Below are 16,166 nucleotides of genomic sequence, written 5' to 3' on the forward strand. Positions count from 1 at the left end.
TTCAAATGTTGCCAGTCTAGACAGCAATCACATGCCAACGAGTCCTGATCGTGTAGGTTTTTTTTTTTTTTTTTACAGTTTATACATATCCAGTCGCATGTTTCCCTTCTTTCCGTGATCTTAACTTTTAGTTGTTTCCAAGCTTCACTGGTAAAATATTTTTTAATGTTGCTAATGTGCCTACATTTGATTGATGCGTCTTAGGCTTGTGTATATTATGCAGGTCTTTTAGCGTCACTACTTTTCAGTTGACGAAAGATCATATTGGAGGAGTTTTTTTTATTTGCCTTCATTTTAAGCATGTTTTTGACACCTTCTAGTGTATGGTCATCTAGTTTCCTTTGTCTAGGCAGATGCTCAAATAGACATTTATTGATCTAATGATTGTGAGAACAGTGTGATTCCCTCACAATCAGGTTTTGCCCATCTTAAGTTACACCAAGTTTAATGTGGAAAAGACATTCCATTTGGAAAGTACTGAAATTAGACATATCCTTAATATCAAGAACGATTTACAATACAAAAACTAGAAATAATCGACATAAAAAAAAACTGAAAAGAAACGCGGCAAATTCGATTAAAAACTACAATTTAAAACAAATACCTTGTATTCGGCCTATTTCCTGTCGAATTTGTTTGGAATTTTTTCCCACCATGAATGCAGGAAAAATTTATTCTGTTATACTTTAAATCTTCTTTAATTTTTGTGCTCCCGGTTCTTCTTTTCTCTGCGGCTGCTATAGGCTGCAAATTTCTTTTATACAATTGTATGAAATTTAACGCCTGATAGTTCTGTACAAATCTTTCTAATTCATTATAAGTCTGAAATGTCTGCCCCACAGTTATAATAACACTCTCTTCCATTTTAAGAATATTTACTAACTGAGAAAAAACTGTTCATTTGCCTATATATATATGTGTATATTTATAAAAATTCTGAGTAGTTTTAACCAATTTATTCACTAATTGCAACAAATTCCGTATATATTTCACGTTTCATTCCCGATCCGACGGCATTTTATTATAAAACCGGATGTGGGTACGTGCAGCCTAGAAAGGCAATTTGACTATTCGTACCCACATGCGGGTACGCACAAACACTGCCTTTATAAAACAATACACCTTTTTTCCTGAGTAAGACGTTTAACAGAAAATTTGAAGAATCCTCTTCTAACGATGAAATCATTTGAATAATTGATAGCAATTATAAGTTATAAATAAAATTGTATGATAAAGGAACAAAAATCGTACTATACTTTTATTTGTTCGCTCTATGCTGTAAAAGCTATATAAATACTTAAAACAGGCATATTGGTGTTATTTACCGAGCGTGCAAGGGCTGTGTAGCCAGTCAATGTCGTTTACAACTCTATTTGTTTGTTGTTGGTGTGATTTTACTAATGCCTTATTTTTTGTTTTAAATAAACTACTTATATATATTTTATTTCGTTTGAAATTGGGGTTTTCCCGTTTGCTATTTGTAGTAAATATTTATAGATGGGAACTAGTATAACTAGTTCTGCAACAGCATGTACTATTTTATAGAGTTTGATGTTAGGTGCATAACGCACGAGGAAAGTTTTTGCGGTTTCTATGGGCGAGGGTTAATGGTACTGTATAAAGTTTGAAATTTCAATGTGGTAGTATCGCAGGTGCTCGCAGTTGCGTCGACTTGAAGTTGGTCATATTGGTATAGTGACAGTTGCTGCTATGTTTATTGTACGTACAGGCGTTGGAGGTATTAACCGAGGAAAAAGAAAAGTTACGAAAGAGAAACAATCTTATATGTCATGTATTTATATGTGGTTTGAATCGAAAAAAATATGTACAATAAAGTTAAATAAAATCGCAAGAGAAAATAATATTTACTCTATTGCTCGTACTCTATTTAGCCTTTTAAACATTTTTTGATTGGAGCGTCACTGGTGAGTATTTTGTAGACAAAACGCGCATCTGGCGTAAATATAAATTTGTAATCCTGGTATCTTTGATGAGTTTATTTGCAACCACTGGGTCGATGCCACTGCTGTTGGAGATTTATTTCCCCGAGGGTATCACCAGCCCAGTAGTCAGCACTTCTGTGTTGACTGGAGTTATCATTGATATGTTCATAATTATAAATTAACTGTTAACAAAACTTTAAATGTTTGAAAAACTAAGGCTTTTCTACTTCAGGAATAGATTACCTTAGCTGTAGACGAAACGCGCGTCTGGCGTAAATATAAATTTTTTAATCCTGGTACTTATGATGAGTTTATATGTTACTGCGAGCAACTAATCCTATATCAGTGTTTGTTTTGTTTATAGCCTATTGAATTTAGAAATTAAATACTTAAATAGGACGAGCAGAGCGAGGGAGAATTTAAACCATGTTATACCTTTGTAAATCTCCTGGGTCTCGTAATCCGATGATTTATCTAACTGTTTAACATGTGCATCAATTGTGTCTGAAAAATAATTTTTAATAAGGAAAAGTACGGAAGATGATAAAATACAAGTCGTGCTAAAGGATATAAACATACAAATGAATAAAACACAAAACCGTCTACAGAGCAGCAACATCTCGACAAAACACACACACAATTCTTGAATGGATGACTGAAGGAATGCTTAGATTGCCATTAAACAAAGTTGTGTTCTTAAAACTAACAGCAGTTTTACCACGATTTGTTAAAAGGGAACTGGAGCCCCCTTTTTCAAATAAAATACATCCGAGTTTCACTTTGAAATTTACGCTTGTGATTAAGTTGAATGCATTGATTTTGATAAATTCCATCAATATTTGGTTGCTCAACATGGAATATGTGTATCTCAGATGAACGTCTTGCACATTCGTTCGTTTTTAAGATTTTGACATCACCGACTTTGACTTCTCTCAGAATTTTACGTGACATTACAATCAGAATAGGTATCTGTTATAGTCATTAGTGAACCTAATGTTAACTGAAATGTCGTTTTGATTGTCAAAGCTGACAAAAGACTAAAAACCTAATTACTAACAAGTGTTCTCGAACGTATTTAGTATGGTTCAACCAATTCACTTGTAGTTAATTAAGATATGATCAGCCTGTATTTGAACAATGTTCTGAAAACATACGTAGCTGTTGGAAAACAATACAAATGTCGGAACAACTCTGACTTTCAAGTGAGAAAATATGAAAACCAATCTAAAACTCATGCAAGAAAACTTACAATCTATTTTTGCAATCAATTATATGACAAGTACATGACATCTAGGAAGTTTATAATGGTTAATATTTAATTAAATGTCAATCCTGGAGAAAAACAAAACCTATTACTATGCTTATGTAGTGGGCTTTGGAGTTTCACAATAGCAATGGCTACAACAGTTTACAAAATTGCAGTTTGAATCTTCTCCTACAAACTGATCAACTGGTATTTTAACAAATTGTTTTAGTGAAAAGTTGTAAGTATGGAGTGAGTGTTGAGAATTAAAAAGTAATACTAACCATCCACCGCTAGCTAGTTCACGTCGTCTTGTCATGAATTTTAAACAATATAATGCCTTACTATGATATGAGTCACTGATTTAGAAGGTCTTACAAATTACTAAACAAAGCGTCACTGATCAGTCGTTTTGTAGACGAAACGCACGTCTGGTGCAAATACTAATTTCAATTATGGTATCAATGATGAGTTTATTTACAACCACTGGGTCGATGGCACAGCTGGTGGAATTTTTATTACCGGACGGTATCACCAGCCCAGTAGTCAGCACCTCTGTGTTGACATGAATTATCATTGATATGGTCATAATTATAAATTAACTGTTTACTAAACTTTGACCCCGCCACATTATTTATGTATGTGCCTATCCCATGTCAGGAGCCTGTAATTCAGTGGTTGTCGTTTGTTTATGTGTGACATATTTGTTTTTCGTTCATTTTTTTTTATAAAAGTAAGGCCGTTAGTTTTCTCGTTTTAATTGCTTTACATTGTCTTATTAGGGCCTTTTATAGCTGACTATGTGGTATGGGCTTTGCTCATTGCTGAAGGCCTACGGTGACCTATAGTTGTTTATGTTTGTGTCATTTTGGTCTCTTGTGGACAGTTGTCTCATTGGCAATCATACCACATCTTCTTTTTTATATTTGAATATTTTTTGAAATACTCAGGCTTTTCTACCTCAGGAATAGATTACCTAGGAAGAAGTTTTAGGCAAAACTTTAAGGATTTTTTGGTTCTGAATGCTTCCTACTTTATTTGGCTTTTTATAAAAAATTAATAGAGCGCCACTGATGAGTCTTTTGAAGACGAATTTCGCATCTGGCGCAAATACTAAATTTCAATGCTGGTATTTATGATTAGTTTATTTATAATAGACGCCTCCTCATGTGTCATTTACCGACCATGGCGCCACATGAAAAAGTTACTCCGGCCACACACACCGACATTGAAAACATACACAGGTGATTGTGGACAATAGAAATCGTATACGATTCATACTCAGTGGTTTTTCTAGGACAAAAGAATGATGCTGAACAAACTAAATGACTGCCTTCAACATGTTTAATTGGAACAGGTTTTGAATGAGATTTTTCATAGGATTTTGTTATTTTAGCTGATAAAACACGTTGTTGTCTCATCGTTACATCATATTAGCGTAAAACATAGAACTGGAAAAGGGAACTACAACTACAAAGCGAACACACTTAAAGGGAATTGTAATACCAATATGAATTATCATTGATATGGTAATATCAATTTATCAACTGTTTACAAAATTTAGAAATGTTTAAAATTCTAGGGAGTTTGGTTTACGCCATGCAATATATCTTATCTGTAAAACAACCCTTTAAAAGTTTATGGTTTTCAATGCTCAGTAGCTTTTTAAATTATTTGACATTTTATATATACTTAAATATTTTGATTCAAGCGTCACTGATGAGTCTCTTGTCAGGTCATTAAAGATTATATATTTTGGCTTTAATATTGATTAACTCATAGGGTCTTGCATAGGAATTAAACATATTGATTCCAAAACCAGTTGTTGGCATGATACGGGTTATGTTCTCCTCATATATTTTATGATGGCATAATACTAAACCCCTAACGAGAGGGATTGTGCTTTATATTCATATGATGAAGACATAATCTTTCAATCAGTTTAATTGAGGTCTGGAGCTGGCATATAAATAACTGCTAGTAGTCCTTTGTTAATTTATGTATTATTGTCATTTTGTTTTGTTTATTTTTTTTTTAACCTATTCTGACATCGGACTCAGATTTCTCTTTAACTGAGTTTTACTATGCGTATTGTTGTGCATTTGTTTTTTCTACACTGGATAGAGGTATAGGGAGAGAGTTGAGATCTAAAAAAACATGTTTAACCCCACAGCATTTTTGCGACTGCCCCACGTCAGGAGACTCTGGCCTTTGTTAGTCTTGTATGATTTTTAAAGTTTATTTTTTTTTATAATTCGGAGTTTAGTATGACGTCCACTATCACTGAACCAGTAACATATTTGTTAAGGGCCAGCTGAAGTACTCCTCCGGGTGAGGGAATTCTCGCTGCATTGAAGACCCATTGGTGGCCTTCGGCTGTTGTATGCTCTATGGTTGAGTTGTTGTCTCTTTGACACATTCCCCATGTCCATTTTCAATCTTATCTCTTGTACATGAAACGCAAATACTATTTTGAATTATACCAATGTCAACAGTATTTCAACGACAATCTTTATGAACTATCACTAGCGTGTTAACCAAAGAAAGTAATAGAGGGTCCATATAAATCTACCGGACAAATATAATCACAGACACAAATTCATTTATCTAAAATATTTACTATATAATTTTTACATACTTTTAGCAGTAACATAATTTCGTTCTGGAAGTGGTGGCGGTGTATCACCTAAAACAACATGGATTGTTTTACCACATGAGAAAAAATAAACATAGAGTAATATACGTGAATTGAAACTAATCTTTTGCATGTTGGGTCGTTTTTTCGTAGACGTGTGTAGGAATTTCAGGAATATAATGTGTGTTAAAGTATATAATACACATCTACTTGTTATTTATAAGTACATGTTTGAAAATTTAAGGAGTGTATTGAATAGTCCAATATATACGTCTAATATTTTGGCTATTGATTGAGTTGTGTGAAATGTACGAATTTAATTCATATATATCATATTCAAATGATTATGATATGAAAGTTTTCCACTTATTGCATTGCAGTGGTTTTTTCCCAATAACTGTGTTGCAAGTTAATACACAAGAGAATCATGGTGTAGTGGTAAGCGCATTGGACTACTAACATAAAGGTTCCTGATTCGATCCCTGCTCCAAAAGAGAAAATGTCAGGGACTTAATTTTCGACTTTTCTTTGACACTATTTCCGAGTATGGTCTTGAGAAACGATGATAGTCGGAAGGGGACGATAAATAGCTGACCCTTGCTAAGGTTCCATTAAAATCAAAATATAGGACAATGCATTAACATCAAAACTTTGCCTGTATTTTTCAACATAAAAGTCCTGAATTATGGTAACATATATGTTCATTTAAACATACTTAACATATACACATTGTTCAAATTGTAAATAAACTTGAAATGTCTGTGTTATAGTAAAACCAGTTTTGGGGGTGAACACTAAATTTTCCAACAAATCTGGAGGCCTGTGAGATGACTTAATTTGTTTAAAATTGGTATGAACGAATACTGTTACATGTAATGCAGTACATCGTATTCGTTCAGATTTTTTTGGAAAATTTAGTGTTCACCCCAAAAACACAGACATTTCAAGTTAATTTACAATTTGCACAATGTGTATATGTTAAGTATGTTTAAATGAACATATGTTATCATAGTTTAGGACTTTATTCATTTTATGTTGAGAAATACAGGCAAAGTTTAGATGTTTCTGTAGTGTCCTATATTTTGACTTTAGTGGAACCTAAAGAGAGTGCAATATATCTTGCAATAAAAAGACAACCTTGTACATGTTGTAGATTTGGAAAAAAACCAGGAAAATGCCGCTACAAGGCAGATCTTGCAGCTGCAAAGTGGAAGGGATTAATGCAAGTTGCGATAACTTGATTCCCAATCCACTTTAAATAGATATGTTTATACTAAACTAAGTTAATACTTGTTGATCCTTTGCACCTGAGCTTTTATTATTTTATAAGGAACACTAGTAAGGTTTTCGAGCAATATAATTTTTTATATGAATAAGTAATAATTTTGCTGCATTCACTAGTTTCTTGCTCCTGGGCTTACACTAGACTTATAACAAACGCTTTTAATAAATCGGTCTAATAATTTTGTACTCCGGGCGAACGTTTGGTCTACGCACGACTTATCTGGGGCGCTCAAATCAAAACACTTGAAATCCATATCAATTAAAGGAGGTTGAAGATCATCAGCAAGTAGAGAGAACGTTCGTATCCATGACATTTCATCTCGGATAAGAAGTGCTGACTATAGTCATATGGCATTGATACAACGCAATACGAGTGAACAACGCAGTTTCTATAATCATATGCAGTCTTTTTATCTTGTAAAAGTTCGAAATGTGTATGGCGTTCTTTGTTACCAAAAGAATAAACACATGTTTAAATTAATCTAACATTTCCATTGGATGTGCTTATATAAAATTAAATGTTAAGAGAAAGTTGTTTTGATTGGTCAAGTTTTCAGTACTCAATATATGTACATTAAATATTCGTGAAATATCAAAATCATTCAAAAAAAGTTTTTCTATCGACAAGAGTAGATAGCCTGAGAAATGTAACACCTGAATAACGTTATTGCAACAAATTGGAGATACACATTTGAAACATTAAATACCAGGATTCCCGGGATTATATGAGTTTGACTGTCCCTTTGGTGTCTTTCGACCCTCTTTCATGCAATACAAAGTTAAGTTTTTGTTCTCCCGTCAGGGCTCGTTTCCCAAGTCAGGTAAACTATGACATTGCAGTCGAAATTACATAAATGATGAAATAGCTAGATATAAAGTAATATGTATTTTTTTTTTAAATCTATTGAAAATATATAGAGATAAATTAAAAGAGATGATTTATTTTTATCTGATTTCAAAATTATGGATAGGAAAAATACTCAACTTTTAAAGTATATATTTTTCTTCAGTGGTCGTTGACCATAAAAATATTGATTTGCAGTCTAAGGTATGAAAATGTTGACATTGCTCGTGAACTTGTGTAAACAGTAAATCCCGAAAGGTATATATATAATGAATAGTTTATTAAAAAAATAAAACTCGTCTTCCATATCATTATGAGAAAAAAAATACGTCTTTTTTTCTGTGAACTTTCTATAAACGAGAAAAATATTTTTTTATAAAGTAACAAAAATAAAAAAAGAATAAAGTAATATATTTCATGAGTGGGAAATAACGCGTTTGGTACCTTTGCCCAGTAGTCAGCACTTCGGTGTTGACATGAATATCAACTATATGGTTATTTTTATAAATTTCCTGTTTACAAAATGTTTTCGAAAAACTAAGGATTTTCATATCCCAGGCATATATTATCTTAGCCGTATTTGACACAACCTTTTGGAATTTTGGGTTGATTGGCTTTTTAACTTTATTGATATGAGCGTCAATGATGAGTCTTATGTAGACGATACGTGTGTGGCGTTTTAATTACAATCCTGGTACCTTTGATAACTACTATGGAAACACAAAAAGCGAAAAAAACAAATACAACAGACAGCAACAAACGAGATCCACTAATATCCCAAGTTCCAGGCTGAGCACGTGCACATACAAAATCGGCGGAGGGGGTGGGGGGGGGGGGGGTATCAATTTTAAGAGTGTTCCATTTCCCGTCCGCTAACCTGGTACAGTTAAGTAAAAATATAAAGTTAGAAGTAGAAATACTAAGTAAGGGAAGGACATTATATGCTGAATCTTTATGTTAAGTAGTATTAGTGGTCCAGCTCAAAAAGATCAAAATAAGTATGACTTAATTTGAATTTATTATCTAAAAGAAATTCACTATGCCATAACTGTGATTTCGCTCAGCAAAGTTGACGTAAAACGCTCCACAGATGTTGTCATAATTAAAATTATTTAATCGTAATTTACCTTCCTTCGAAATATGTTCCCTCCTTGCATCAAATCTGTTTTGTGCAATATGTGCTTGAGCTGCAGTTTTTAAAACAAAATAAAGTGACAGTTAATGTAAAGCATAATACATTGTTATTTTTATTTATTAATTTATAACTATAAGGAGAATAGAGAAGTCAGTTCACACTATCAGTATAAATTAACTGTTTCATTATAATATATGATATGAAAAACACTTAGCTGCGTTCAAGGCGCTTTCCGCAACAACGTTCAAATTAAAAATGGTAGGTTTTTTTATATTGATTAGCAACCTGTTGTGTCATCCAATGAAGCAAGAAGTTTTGCCTTTGCCAGGAGTTAGAACTTTAGTATTTAATGTTAACAATTCAATTAGTATGCATTATGTACATAACGTTTCAGTGTCAGTAATTGGAACATTTCCTCTAGGTTTAAATTTCATGCGTTGAAACTTTGAACACAATATTTTCATGTAACATTTTTTAACTGTTTTAAATCAATGGTTAATTACTTAATTGTGGATAATTAAAAAAAAACAAAAAAAAAACCCATTATTTTTTTTTATCTTCAATTAGATTCATTAATCAAAATCATATAATCTTTTTCAACAGTGACATGACATAACAATTGTCTGGCCGATTTGTCATCCTCTTTAAAAGTGACTGCTTTTATATGACAGCAACCCTGTGGCTGTCTACATATTATGTGTTATCGTATTCAAGATCATTCATATTTTTGGAGTACATCATGACATCAACATACATATGATAGTAAGTAGATCATGGACAGCCATGCGAAAATTAGTATGATATCTTACATGTTGATGAAAATCCTTTTTTTTTTTTTATATATAATATATATATTTTCGAACCATATAAGGGAAATAGTTTAAAAAAAAGTGGTTAGATTTAATTACCAAAATGTATAAATCTACTTGATAATTCACAGAGAAACGTGATAAATTCAGTAAGTTGATAGAGGCTCTCTGTAATGATTTAGAATACCAGCTATTGGAAGTGTTCAGCAACTGATCACTACACATGCAAAAAATATATAGGCTAATCGATGAGTACCTCAACGTTCTGAAGATGACCAGAACGATGGCTAGTCTTGGGGACATGGAGACGGGTAACCGTCTATCAGACAATTGATGATCCACAGCGAAAGAAATGGTCACGGAAACACTACCTGAGCATCGCCTCGCCATAACAAAGGCTACATCCAACAAAACGAAGAGCAACAAACAATATATGTCTAGCGTGCTAAAGCAAAAGCTGCTAAATTAAAAAATATTTTTTGCCGAAAAACAGACCTGATCTCTAAAGGAGAGGCAATTTTAGAGGAACGGCTCTGTACAGATTAACCAAATTCAATTCATAAAATGGAAGGAGAAGCCTACACAGAAAGACCATAACGAAACTAAAGACCGAACACCGGGAAAGAACACATGGAATATTAAGAACAAATTTAAGCTAAAAAAACAACATGAAGCCGTACTCATAAAGAAAGCGACTAAATCTTTAAAAAAAAAAACAAGATGGACAAAGCTATTCGGTAGAACTTTGAAGACCGAAAGTATTTCATAAGTACTTTTAGAAGACACCGTATTAGAGTTTTGCTCCACACCAGATGAATGATTAATTTTTCATAATAAGTTGACAAGTTGAAAGATAGAAAAACTGTTTCTAATGTTTATTTCAAGTACTGGTTATTTATCCCTCCTTAAACTAAACGAAACTAAAGACCGAACACCGGGAAAGAACACATGGAATATTAAGAACAAATTTAAGCTAAAAAAACATGAAGCCGTACTCATAAGAAAGCAACTAAATCTAAAAAAACAAAACAAGACGGACAAAGCTATTCGGTAGAACTTTGAAGACCGAAAGTATTTCATAAGTACTTTTCAGAAGACACCGTATTAGAGTTTTGCTCCACACCAGATGAATGATTAATTTTTCATAATAAGTTGACAAGTTGAAACATAGAAAAACTGTTTCTAATGTTTATTTCAAGTACTGGTTATTTATCCCTCCTTAAACCTAACAACTTTGTTTACCTATTTTATTTATATGGTTAGAAAAGTGGTATAATATAAAGATAAAAAAATATGTGGTAGGATGCTAATGAGACTATTTTTTTTCTCTCGTGACAGTGTAGGTTGAGGTACTTGTTACCTTCAAAATTTAAGCTAAATATTTCACATATGCCACTTTAAAACATGGGGATGTAAGTAACTTATGTAACAGTTTCAAAATGCCAAGTTACTGTCTGAAGTACAATAATTTGTTTCTAATACAGACAGACAGGTACAAAGTCATTACATGCACTTCACATGGATTCAACAGTGACGTGTAAACGTTGAATAATGAAATGATTTCTAGGTGAAATACCACCACTGATTTCCCCTATTAGTTTTTGTTAAATTTGCACTTTTCGAAAAAAAATGTGCAGAATTCATTTTTGTTGCAAATAAAGAAATACTTGGCATGATTAAAGATTTATCCTGTCCAGTACCATATAAAAAAATTCACATAACATTTCATTGCAAATAGGAAAATAACCATCACTGGAAGTTAACCAGTCAAATTTCTCCCCTTATTTAACCTGTGTACTTGTTTTACGAACTATGTAACCTCAAGTTTATAATATATTCTATTGAAACCCCAAATAAAAAACATGGTGCTTTGACATACCCAAGGCATATGTTCATGAACCAGAAATGTGTTACTAGAATAAAATTTAGGATTAATTACCTACAACTGTCAAATTCAAGGGACTATTTTTTCTACCTATTTTCATATACAACTGGATGTGACGTACCGTGATTTGGTGGTTTTACACCTAAAGAAGACATTATTGTTTAATAAACAGAAAGTGACTTTTTCCTTTGTAATACTGTTTTTTTCAAGCATTTTTGTCACGTTTTCTCATAATCAGTTCAATAGAAAAATCTAGTATAATGAAGACGAAATCTACAGCGATTCGAGCAAAATTTCTTCGACAAATCCAAACCAAGCTGCATCATGATAGAATATAGTGTGGACCAAATAAATGATCAAATATTTCTCTTATCTGCCTACAAACAGTTGGAAAGGATACACGAGATAATTTAAGAAAGATAGATACCACTAATGGACTTCTTTGTCTTCTTATAAGGTCTCTTTTGGTCATTTTATACCTCTCATTTTCTTATAAATTTCAACTGTTTATGCCAATAAAAAAAATGATGGGGTAACTTGCACTCATTTATCATAGAAATGTTATAAAAAGATTAGTAATTGAAGTATTCAAGCAGAATGAACAATCCATAAAACAGTTTACTGTCTCCAAGGAGGTTTCAATAAGTCCTTACATAAAAATTAAATTTACGCCGTGTTCCAGAGATGGACACAAAAGGCTTCTCTTTTAGTGAATAATTTGTTGTTACAGCATTAAAAATGATTTCTTTTACTTATAACTATATATTTATTAAAGTATTTCCTAGGGAAATGTTCTATCATAGCAGAATACAAGAAATAAGGAGAATAAGATACACAAAACACTAAGCATGACTTGTTCTGTCAACTAAATATTCATTGTAGAGTCCTATTGCAAGGAAATTTTCCCATAAAATGTGTTTTGGAGACTCAATCCACTCAGAATATTTAATTTTTGTAATATTTCACTTAAAAAGCAAGAAATTTTTACTCATGAGAGTACTCACAAGGTGAAATGTGCATGAACAGCTTCCCATATTAGGTGTAATACTAACATTGAATTTCCCCTATTAGTTTTTTTTCTAAAGGAGTAGGTTCAGTAAGACCACTTTTTGGCCCCAAAATATAGCAGTTTTACAAAATTGTTTAAAAATAAACTATAAGTTATTTTTTGGAAAGTATAATGCCTCTGCTACATAAATATGGGCTGTGTTTTGCATTAAGATGCACATATATCGAGTACTTGCATCATTAAGTCATGCTAAATTACTGAAATCTTCACAATTTCAGCATTTTAGTTAAATTTTAGACGGTTTCCGTCTTAAACGGAAGTGGCCGCATTCGTGTTCATTCTTGATATTGAAATGTAAGTTGTGTTTAATGATAATACATAACATATATCAAGGTCGAGGATGAACACGGATGCGGCCACTTTCATTTTTAACAAAAACCATCTGAAAAGTGACAGTTTTTGGCATGTTTGACAGATTTCTCATATCTAAGCTAGAATCGGAGCGTTTTTAATGAGTGAATCAGTTAAAATCTTTCACAAAAAATAATTGAATCAATTAAAATAGACATTTAAGTGTTTAAAAAGTGTTCAAAGTCATTCGTCAGATAAACTTGAAATTTGAGGCTAAAACCGGCCCATACCGGACCTTCTCCTTTGCACTTTTCAAAAAAATGTGCAGAATTTATCTTTGATTCAAATAAAGAAATGCATGGCATCGGTGAAGATTTATCCTGTCCAGTACCATAGAAAAAAATTCACATAACATTTCATTGCATAATATAAAATAATAAACACTGGAAGTTAACCAATCACAATTCTCCTCTTATTTAACCTGTGTACAAGTTTTAGTAACCATGTAATCTCAAGTTTACAAAATATTCTATAGAAACCCCAAATAAAAAGAAATAAATAATGGTGCTTTGAAATACCCAAGACATATGTTTATACTGCACTCGTTCTATTTGAGCAATCAAAATGCGTTGACTGTATATTTCTATGTCAAATACAGTCACTATCCCGATATCACTTTTCCTCATGAATCATGTGAATATTTATATAGAAGTTGCCGAAACTATATTTAATTATTCATACGACCTCTTCAACCTGTTCTGGTTTCCAATGTATACAACGAATCAAACTTATTTCTTTTACAATTTTTGGGATAATATATTTCACTTGTTAATACTTTTAGTTTGAAACCTATAAATCATTATGTTTTATGCGTATTATTGATATTCGTTCACCATCAATTGCGGGCTGCAACGGAAAATGTTCTTTTCATGGTGTTGTATATTTCTCCACCTGAGACCTTTTTAAAGGGGTATTTTCCCCAATATTTAAATCAAATAAATAATATTAACACATTAAACAACAATTGGAAATGTTTTTTTCTAGATTGCAGTCTAAAGATGATAATAGTGCATTGACTTGACATATTAACGATATAAGGATACGGGCCGAAACGGGGGAAAAGCTCGGCAGAGCCTCGCATATCCCCGTTTCTTAGCCTCATCCTTATATCGTTGATATGTCAAGTCAATGTACTATTATTGTTTATTTATGAAACAAAGATGTGTTACTACAATAAAATGTAGGATTAATTACCTACAACTGTCAAATTCAAGGGAATATTTTTTTTCAACCTATTTTCGTATACAACCGGATGTGACGTACCATGAATTGGTGGTATTGCACCTTCTACACAAGGGTTACTGGTAAACAAAGATAACATATTAAAGTAAACAATCCATCCCTTTCTGGAAAATACCTTAAATGTTATATTATTGGGCAAATGTCTTTATATGTGTGTACCTGCAATACTTTCCTGATCATCTGTTCTTTCAACAATGTAGTCGGGAATCCATCCTTCCGAATTACCATGTCCAACCCAGATCCAATTGCCATCACTTGTTACATGTATATGTTCCACAACATCACCTTTTTTGACATTAAGATTATCCGTGTCGTAATCGGATTTGCTTTTGAAGGCTTGTTTCACTTTGTACGTTTTTCCTTTAATAAACGTGTATAGAATATAATTTTTCTATATTATTTTCTGTTAACATGTAAAAAATTTCAATTTAGTAATCTTTTTTCTTTATCTAACAAATCCGATCTTTAATTAGGACGCCTCTTTTTTTTTTTTTAACTCTAAGGTGAACGGATTTAAAAGGAAATCAAATTGTATTTACAAAGTCAAGTTATAATTAGAAAACTACATTTTGACATGCATTGTTTAACACCTTGTTTTTGTGTTTTTCACACTTCCTCTTCTTGTCGTTAGTATGAGGAATCAGTCATCTATAACAATAAGAAAGGCATTAAAATGAAAAAATCAATACATAAGTTAAGCCAGCATTCTCAATTTCAATGTAAAGTGTCAGTCTTTTGCATTTACCAAGAAAAATGGTCCAGTTTTTGTTTTTCTCTGAATTTGTCGTAAAAACCTAAACAGGAATACGATTTGTTTCAAATCTAAATATAATTTCTCAATAAAGGAGCATAAAATTTAAAAAAAAAATATATTTGACTACTGAAAATATAACAACATGCTTTAAAAAAAATAAAAGGATAATTTGTACCATTTCACTCTCAACTTGTTCGATATTCTACAGCTACATTGAACTTTAAGATCGAGTTTTCACTTTTGTTTTCTTATGGTTATATATAATTTTATATTCATTAAGTTTGATTGAGAAACACGTTACCGTTAAAGCCATCAAATTAAAAGCTTTATGGTAGGACGATTCCCTTTCTCGCTTATGTTCATAACATTTGGTGCGAGAAATTCCATAAAACTGGTAACTCTTTTTCGGGCCTCAATCATGAAGAGAGTGACATGGTTTTGCAACTTGATATGTTAAACATAGATATCGTCGAATATTTTTTTCATTGCATCACGTAGCTGTTCATTAGTAAAACAATAGAAAATTATTGTCATATTTTTATTTATAAAAGAAATAAGTGTGGCTGTTTGATAATTTGAAAAACAGGTTTTTTCCTCTATCGCAGGTAACATATGCCTAGATAGATTGATACATGCAGTTCTGTCAAGTAAAACAGTGCAATGATATTAAGAGCGTTATTAAAAAATATTCGACGAAAACATTCAGTACTCTTAAACATGGTGTTTGAGATAACCATTTAACTGTTATGATTCGAGCACCACTGACGCGCTTATGGCGTAACAAATGATAAGCATTATATATTCGGTGAATTGTATTATGCATCATCGAATGTTAAATACTTGTCATAGTCTAGCTTGTATTTACGGATAAAACACACGCTTTTCAACCGTGCATGAATACAGAACACCATACATGTTTAAAAACTGTTTGTTCTTTTCTAACTGAGATTTCATAGCAGAATATTCACAGAT

At 32.2% G+C, this 16,166-nt stretch overlaps 1 protein-coding gene across 3 annotated transcripts in view; it reads right to left on the reverse strand.

The window, feature by feature from the left end:
• The window catches only part of LOC139527763 (uncharacterized), a 49,542-nt gene that overhangs the window by 22,286 nt on the left and 11,090 nt on the right, over positions 1 to 16,166 (reverse strand). For all 3 annotated transcript variants that reach the window (XM_071323422.1, XM_071323423.1, XM_071323421.1), the window contains exons 6-9: positions 14,600 to 14,800; positions 9,077 to 9,136; positions 5,825 to 5,872; positions 2,379 to 2,447 (exon numbers count right to left, since the gene is read on the reverse strand). In XM_071323422.1, the coding sequence (XP_071179523.1) occupies positions 2,379 to 2,447; positions 5,825 to 5,872; positions 9,077 to 9,136; positions 14,600 to 14,800 (378 nt within the window). The remainder of the gene's footprint in view (positions 1 to 2,378; positions 2,448 to 5,824; positions 5,873 to 9,076; positions 9,137 to 14,599; positions 14,801 to 16,166) is intronic.

Source organism: Mytilus edulis, chromosome 6 (assembly GCF_963676685.1).
Source record: "Mytilus edulis chromosome 6, xbMytEdul2.2, whole genome shotgun sequence".
Taxonomy (NCBI): domain Eukaryota; kingdom Metazoa; phylum Mollusca; class Bivalvia; order Mytilida; family Mytilidae; genus Mytilus; species Mytilus edulis.